General features: G+C 38.3%; 1 protein-coding gene across 2 annotated transcripts in view; it reads right to left on the bottom strand.

The window, feature by feature from the left end:
• Positions 1-290: 290 nt before the first annotated feature.
• The window catches only part of borcs5 (BLOC-1 related complex subunit 5), a 45,031-nt gene continuing 36,373 nt past the window's right edge, over positions 291-8,948 (bottom strand). For both annotated transcript variants that reach the window (XM_028808243.2, XM_051920714.1), the window contains exons 4-5: positions 4,483-4,640; positions 291-955 (exon numbers count right to left, since the gene is read on the bottom strand). In XM_028808243.2, coding sequence (XP_028664076.1) covers positions 728-955; positions 4,483-4,640 — 386 coding nt within the window. In that variant the 3' untranslated portion in view covers positions 291-727. The remainder of the gene's footprint in view (positions 956-4,482; positions 4,641-8,948) is intronic.

Raw genomic sequence — 8,948 nt, 5'->3', positions numbered from 1 at the left:
TCAGGAGGAAGAGGGCAACGGTTGCAAGGAAGTTGTGGAAGGAGATGGAAAGTATACTTTGGTGTGCTATTACTGATTTACATCCGTAAAGGAACTTTTGTAGAATAAATATCATTTTCTTCTACTTTGCAATGTGTTCAGCTGAGTTCTGTCCATTTTTTGGGGATCTGGAGTGCCCCCTTGTGTCCACAGCCCTTACAATTTTGGTAGTTAAAATCACTTAAAATTAGGCAGTTACTAAAATGCAAGAACTATTTTACCTTTGTTTTCCCCACATAAATAAAGAACTATTGTTAATGTGGATAAATGATTTTATTGAACCAGAAATCACTCGTATATCAATAATCACATCAATATGCGAAATATAAATTGATAAACAGATAAACAATGCAAAGATACTGAAAAACCAAAATGCAATTTATTTTCTTTTAAGTATTTAATGCATTAATATTACAGTGTAGTTTATTTTATAAATAACGTATTAAAAATGCCACATTTTTGCTTTATAAAGTTACTTTCATGTCTGTCATATTCCTTTTTAAAGCCACAGTATTTCCTTTCCTTACAGCAGTTTGCAGAGTGTGCTATTAATTTAAGAAATAGGACTTGTATAAAAATTTGAAAGTGATTTTCAGTGAATACTGTAGCACAATACAGGACAAACTAAAGGGAAATTCTAAAATGTTTTCAATAGTCAAAATCATCTTTTGACTATGGAAGACCAGGTCTATTTTGTTTCCTTCTCCAGCTTCATGGTGAAAGGTTCTAGTTGTTCACTCTCCGGCAAAAGAGAATTAAGCTTTTCCATTAAAGGCACAGTCTGATCAATGCCCATTTGAATACGTCGCAAAGTGACAGACATCTCATTCACCTTCTGAATTTGTTCTGCATACTTTGCGTACCGTTTTTGCCTCTCCTGCATAATGCTGAACAGAGCCTCTACTGACAAGTCCATCTATTCAAAAACAGAACAAGAAACAATTAGGAAAAAATACATCTTTTAACGTGACAGCATGGTGATGAAGTGGATCGTGCAGCCACCTCACATATCTAACATCTTGTGTTTGAATCCTGTACTTTCTCTGTGTCTGCATGGGGTTTTCTCTGGGAACTCAAAATTTCCTCTGACATATTAAAACACATTCATGTTTGTGTAGTTGGTAATTACAATTTAGCCCCAAGTGTGTATATGAGTTGGTCCTGCAATGGGCTGCCCAGAGTGGTTTCATGCCTTGAACACAGTGCAGACAGGATAGGCTTCAGTCCCCAGAGACCCTGAATTATGTAGATTAAAAGGGCTGAAGAATGTTATTTTATGCTACCCTTTCACTCAGGCTTAGAAACCAAGTTCTAAACTTTTAAGTAATGTTCGATTTTTAAGTAATGTTCGATTTTTCTTAGGCAACTGGATAACTATGTTTAAGTTTGACAAAAAAGGACATGCTTTTAGTTAACATTCCTACCACTGACATATTCTGAATTGTTCACTTCTGCATACACATGTATTTTTAATGTTGCATTTCTTTGATATATCATGAAGACCACCAACTATCTGTTGACCTCCAATTACAAAAGCTACAAAGTTTTGAAGTTGTTAAACCTTATCTAAATGTATTTGTTAGAAACATTACTTTAATTGTTCTTAAACTCATAGTCAGAACTTCTAATTCTGCAAATAACCAAACAATACTAACAAGTCTTAACTTGCAGAATTTGGACTTTAGCATGGCCATGTCCTCTTAAAACGCAAGTGTTAGCTCAGACAGTAATTTAAATATTTAGTCATTAACATTTCCACACTAACACTATCATTATCCAAGAGTAAAATATTAAAAAATGTAGGCAGTTTCTTAACATGGATTCTTAATGAGATTTAGAACACAGAGTTATATACTAAAAAGCAGTAGTGACTTTATAATACTTTATTGTCAGGTGTGTCAAATAGTTTGATAACTACAGCTAACCCAGCAAGATTCACAACTTAGAGAAAAAGACCATACCTTCTGCTCTTGAATAAGTATATTTGCATCCAGTTGTCTTGATAATAACTTTCAGAATTTCCATTTTCACATATAAGGCTGTATATACCTTCATCTCCTTTATCTTATAGAATATATAGTATTAATGCTCACAGTGATCACAGGATGCAAGCTTTCTCAATATCTGATAACATGTATAATTTTTCAATTGTTAGAACCTTCTCGATTTATATGAATTTCTTACAGTCTCACATTGAATAAATGGAGGTATTGAAATCTAAAAACAAATTGGCTATAACACCTTAGAGTCTTAGGCCACTGTGCCAGAAGCATATACATTCTTAAATATCCATCCATTCATTATACAGCCCATTATATCATAACTACAGGGTCACTGGGTCCATTCTTAAATATAATAAACACAAATACTTATTGCAAGGATATGTAAAAACATTCCATATACAGTGCATCCGGAAAGTATTCACACATTTGCAAAAATCTCAAGTAAACTTTTTTCAAGTTGTCATTATGGGGTCTTGTGTGTAGAATTCTGAGGAAAAAAATGAATTTAATCCATTTTGGAATAAGGCTGTAACATAACAAAATGTGGAAAAAGTGATGCGCTGTGAATACTTTCTGGATGCACTGTACTATACAACTCTGAGAAGACTTCAACTGTGCAACTCAAAACTGAGTATGTCCCTACCCCATTTGGGTCCAAGTCCAACCATCTACTGAATAGATTGATCACCAACTCCAAAATGGCTCTGTACAAGTGAAGATAGCTGTGTGTTGTTTCCTATCTTGCACAAAAAGCTATCAAGATATATTCTATCTTCCTCTAATCAAAAATTGGATTAAATCGGCTAGGAAAATGAAGAAGTCATAAAAATACTCTGGCAAAGTGGGATTGGCAAAATTTTAATTATTATTATCTTCCCATATAACATGTAGTGTTTTCCTCTGGCAATGAAAGATGGCAAATCTACATACAAATTAATGTCTTTCATTATTATCATGTTTGTTTCTCAAATGGAGAGGATCAGATGTAAAACATTTCCTGGCCCTTCAGTCTCATGGGTTGCCCTCATTCTCTGTACTCTCAAAGGGACAACATGGTCTGAAATGTGTGCCTGTTATCAGCCAAAGATCATATAGACTATAGCCAGACTCAACCCATCTCTCTCCCTCCTGTTCTGGTGATAGGTAGTCCTTCCTCCCTTCCCACAATGGCACATAAAACTACTCTACCAGAGTGTGTTTTATCCTTTCTTCTGGAAATCTGGGGTGTGATTGTTGCCTTGGTGGTGCTCTTGTCCTAGCAAGTTCTTGACAAGTGGACACTCTTGGCACTCTACTATGACAAGAAATTAAAGATGCTGCTGGAAAACCCATCAGGCAAGTGAATTATATCCAGATATTTTTTATGTTATAATATTTATTGTATTTTATAGCGATTTGTGACACTTCCCTGAAATATAAAAATATCTAGTTAATAAAATGAGTTAATATCAGGTGTCATGAGATTCTAACATCTGCTTTCATTAGTCAATTAAATTGATCTGAAATACTGTTTATATAAACATTTATGTTCTCCAAGGCAACACCATAGAAATGCTTTGAGTGACTTGAAACAGGCAGTGTATGCAAGAAAACCCTCAAACATCACACAATTGAAGGAGGTCTGTAGGAAGGCATAGGCAACAATATCTCCAAGTCTCTGTAGGAGACTAATGTAAAGTTATAAGAAATACCTCCTATAAATTTTGAATAAATGATTGCAAAGTATACTTTTTATTAATCACACTTACCTGTGAATATTATTTAAATTAAGATAAAATATTCATGCATGCAAATATTTTGAAGAACACACATTTTAATGGGATATGTTTTCTTTTTCACAGCACTTTAAGTATGATACAGTTTATTGGCAGAAATTATACATAGTATAAAGATGACAGATTTTGCTGTTATTTTTTTTTAATTTCCTAATTTAGGATCCTGAGGTTATTTGTCGTGTGGTGAATGCAGCAATGTGCTGTATCATTGCATGCTCCCATCCCCCTCCCCCCCCTCTCCTGACTTGACTTTTCACTACATTCAAGCTTAGACAGCTGCAACTGCCAATTGCAATTGCAATTGAAGTGCATATCACCAGGTTTATCTGCCAACATTTGGCAGGAAGTATTTAGAAAAACAATGTGGTATAGCGGCTAAGGCAATGGACTTTAAAAAACAAGGCTGTTGGAAATTTTTCTGTTTCTGTCTTAATGTGTGACCCTAAGCAAGTCAATAAATCTGCAAACAAAAAAGGTTTACAAATAGTTGTAATGTATCCTGATCCCCTGATCTTGTTAGTCCTCCTGCATAAATGTGTCAGCCAGTAAAGCAGTATAAGAGCAGAATCTGTTAATATGTAAAAAGTATATTACCTAAAACTGGTTAAAAAATACACCAACTACCACAATTAGCATTTAAAGATTTAATCAATATTATGCTATACCTCTTTTATTCTTTTCACAAGTGCATTCTGGTCAAAGGCTACAGCCTCAGCACATTGGTGTAGGTGACCCTGGTAACGAAGGCATAATTGAAGAACGTTTTGTGAGTCTAGCTTCTCCAGTTTACTGCTACTAGGGGATGTCTGTCCACTGAGAATTCCTGCAGATACAAAGTACATTGGTTAAATAAGATGTTCTTCTATTAGTTTTGCAGGTTAAATAGTTAATTATGCTGTTGTCTTATTTTTACATTTTCCTCAATGATAAAAAAAATTCTTATTGAAAAGACCTAGTTGAGGTTAGAAACATAGATTACTTTTTACCTTTTGATGCTTAAAATATTACAAAGATAAAACAATGATTTAAACACAGTAGTCACTCATTAAAGGCAATTACAGATGCATTTGTGCAAATGTATAGATACATTTATTATATCTGTATATTGTTTTCCTAATTATGAAATTAATGTGTGTCAAATAATAAGGAAAACAGCAGGTAATCAACTTTTTATTGATCAGAGCATTTCTTTCATTAATATGTTTAGAAAGAAACAATTAAGAAATGGAGGGACTTAGAAGAGCTAATCTGCATTGGTTCATGGCAGTTACTTAATCTTCTACTATATAATAAAACACTAAGGTCTATGTGTCCTTTCCTCCTGAGTAATCTCATTTGTCAGTTTGGCTTTGGTATGATTGGTCAGTGTTGTAAAGCTTCAGAATGTTTTCACCTAAATGCATCAATAGCGATTTGAGTTATACAAAAATGTATCTCAATGCATTTCAAAAGTTAAGACACACTACATAATGTAGTGATGCAACATGAGAATCACTAGAATTTGAACTAAACAGTGAAGTCCTGTTAGGAAACTTGCTATTTAAGATTTAGTTGCAGCAGTGTATTCACCTTAATACATCAATAGAGATTTGAGATGCACTTGAATGTAGCACAATGCATTTCAAGATTGTTGTGTGATGGTATATACAGTACCCATTCTATCACTCTGAAATATCTCTGAGGGAACACCCTCTACCAAGGGCTTTGATGGTATGTGCCTAACCCTCTTGCTGTGACACCGCCTTCTGCTTTCAGGTGTGTCATTTTATCTATATAAGGTATTTGGGCTATTTTTTTTTTTTGCAAATTAATTATTTTTAAGTTGTCCTTGGGCTATAATTTTTTTAAGGACCTGGCAACCTTGGCAACAAGTATAAAACCGAACAGGAGGTGAGAAAAGTGTCTTGAAAATAATGACACAGTCTGTGAAGCAGGCTTTACGGGGAATATGCTTGAGAGACATTCACACACGCAAGGAAGGTACATGCAGGGCAAGAATTAGCAAATATGTTTTATTTATTCTATTATCTGTCTTTGACAAGTATTGTGGTTAATATTCACATAAAAGGAAAATCCACTATATGAAAATGTTTTTGTTTGACTCGACAGGATTAGAGTACAGTAATCCCTCCTCCATCGCGGGGGTTGCGTTCCAGAGCCACCCGCGAAATAAGAAAATCCGCGAAGTAGAAACCATATGTTTATATGGTTATTTTTATATTGTCATGCTTGGGTCACAGATTTGCGCAGAAACACAGGAGGTTGTAGAGAGACAGGAACGTTATTCAAACACTGCAAACAAACATTTGTCTCTTTTTCAAAAGTTTAAACTGTGCTCCATGACAAGACAGAGATGACAGTTCTGTCTCACAATTAAAAGAATGCAAACATATCTTCCTCTTCAAAGGAGTCAGGAGCAGAGACTGTCATAAAGGCAGAGGAAAATCAATAGGGCTGTTTGGCTTTTAAGTATGCGAAGCACCGCGGCACAAAGCTGTTGAAGGCGGCAGCTCACACCCCCTCCGTCAAGAGCACAGAAAGAGAGAGAGAGACAGAGAAAAACAAGCAAGCAAAAATCAATACATGCCCTTCGAGCTTTTAAGTATGCGAAGCACCGTGCAGCATGTCGTTTCAGGAAGCAGCTGCACAAAAGATAGCAACGTGAAGATAATCTTTCAGCATTTTTAGACGAGCGTCCGTATCGTCTAGGTGTGCGAACAGCCCCCCTGCTCAATCCCCATACGTCAGGATCAGAGAAAGTCAGCGCAAGAGAAAGAGAAAAGTAAGCTGGGTAGCTTCTCAGCCATCTGCCAATAGCGTCCCTTGTATGAAATCAACTGGGCAAACCAACTGAGGAAGCTTGTACCAGAAATTAAAAGACCCATTGTCCGCAGAAACCCGCGAAGCAGCGAAAAATCCGCGATATGTATTTAAATATGCTTACATATAAAATCCGCGATGGAGTGAAGCCGCGAAAGGCAAAGCGCGATATAGCGAGGGATTACTGTACTAACAAGTTATACAATGAAAAACACTGTTCTGTAAAAAGCTATTATTGACTTCTATTTGAGAAATTAATTTAAGTACACCAGGCAGCCACTGTAGTCATCTATGAACTGAGATTGAAATCATATCATAGAAATACCTGTTATTTCCTAAGTAAATATTTCATGTAACATATTTTGTTATATAGTTTAGGCATAATAAGTTATTAATATCCTTCTTTTAATGTACTATAGATAGATAGATAAATAGATAGATAGATAGGAGATACTTTATTAATCCCAAGGGAAAATTCACATACTCCAGCAGCAGCATACTGATAAAAAACAATATTAAATTAAAGAGTGATAAAAATGCAGGTAAAACAGACAAAAACTTTGTATAATGTTAACGTTTAACACCCAAGGGTGGAATTGAAGAGTCGCATAGTATGGGGGAGGAACGATCTCCTCAGTCTGTCAGTGGAGCAGGACATTGACAGCAGTGTGTCGCTGAAGCTGCTCCTCTGTCTGGAGATGATACTGTTTAGTGGATGCAGTGGATTCTCCATGATTGACAGGGGCCTGCTCAGAGCCCGTCGCTCTGCCACAGATGTCAAACTGTCCAGCTCCATGCCTACAATAGAGCCTGCCTTCCTCACTAGTTTGTCCAGGCGTGAGACGTCCTTCTTCTTTATGCTGCCTCCCCAGCACACCACTGTGTAGAAGAGGGCACTCACCACAACCGTCTGATAGAACATCTGCAGCATCTTATTGCAGATGTTGGACGCCAGCCTTCTAATGAAGTATATTCGGCTCTGTCCTCTCTTGCACAGAGCATCAGTATTGACAGTCCAGTCCAATTTATCATCCAGCTGCACTCCCAGGTATTTATTGGTCTGCACCCTCTGCACACAGTCACCTCTGATGATCACAGGGTCCATGAGGGGCCTGGGTCTCCTAAAATCCACCACCAGCTCCTTGGTTTTGCTGGTATTCAGGTGTAGGTGGTTTGAGTCGCACCATTTAACAAAGTCCTTGATTAGGTCTTTATACTCCTCCCCCTCCCACTCCTGATGCAGCCCACGATAGAAGTGTCATCAGCGAACTTTTGCACATTGCAGGACTCCGAGTTATATTGGAAGTCCGATGTATATAGGCTGAACAGGACCAGAGAAAGTACAGTCCCCTGTGGCGCTCCTGTATTGCTGACCACAATGTCAGATTTGCAGTTCCCGAGACGCACATACTGAGGTCTGTCTGTAAGATAATCCACGATCCATGCCACCAGGTATGAATCTACTCCCATCTCTGTCAGCTTGTCCCTAAGGAGCAGAGGTTGGATGGTGTTGAAGGCGCTAGAGAAGTCCAGAAACATAATTCTTACTGCACCACTGCCTCTGTCCAAGTGGGAGAGGGATGGGTGTAGCATGTAGATGATGGCATCCTCCACTACCACCTTCTCCTGGTATGCGAACTGCAGAGGGTCGAGGGTGTGGCGGACCTGTGGCCTCAGGTGGTGAAGCAGCAGCCTTTCCATGGTCTTCATCACATGTGATGTCAGAGTGACAGGCTGGAAGTCATTCAGCTCACTAGGACGTGATACCTTTGGGACTGGGGTGATGCAAGATGTTTTCCAAAGCCTCGGGACTCTCCCCTGTTCCAGGCTCAGGTTGAAGATGTGCTGTAGAGGACTCCTCAGCTCCAATGTACAGGCCTTCAGCAGTCGTGGCGATACTCCATCTGGACCCACTGCTTTGCTGGCACGAAGTCTCCTCAGCTCTCTGCTTACCTGGGCTGCTGTAATTATGGGTGGGGGGAAACTCTCTCCTATGCTGGCGTCAGCAGAAGGATGAGTGGAGGGTGCATTACTCCGAGGTGAGAGTGGGTTAGGGTGGTCAAACCTGTTAAAGAAGTTGTTCATCTGGTTTGCTCTCTCCACATCTCTCTCGATGGTGGCACCCTGCTTCGAGCTGCAGCCAGTGATGATCTTCATTCCATCCCACACTTCCTTCATGCTGTTATGCTGCAACTTCTGCTCCAGCTTTCTCCTGTACTGTTCCTTCACCGCCCTTAGCTGGACTTGGAGTTCCTTCTGCATGCGCTTGAGCTCATGCTGATCACCGCCTTTAAAAGCCCTTTTCTTCTGG

This window comes from Erpetoichthys calabaricus, chromosome 1 (genome assembly GCF_900747795.2).
Source record: "Erpetoichthys calabaricus chromosome 1, fErpCal1.3, whole genome shotgun sequence".
Classification (NCBI taxonomy): Eukaryota; Metazoa; Chordata; class Cladistia; order Polypteriformes; family Polypteridae; genus Erpetoichthys; species Erpetoichthys calabaricus.
Note: the sequence above shows the minus strand (reverse complement) of the source record. Positions and strands in the feature narration are given on the sequence as shown.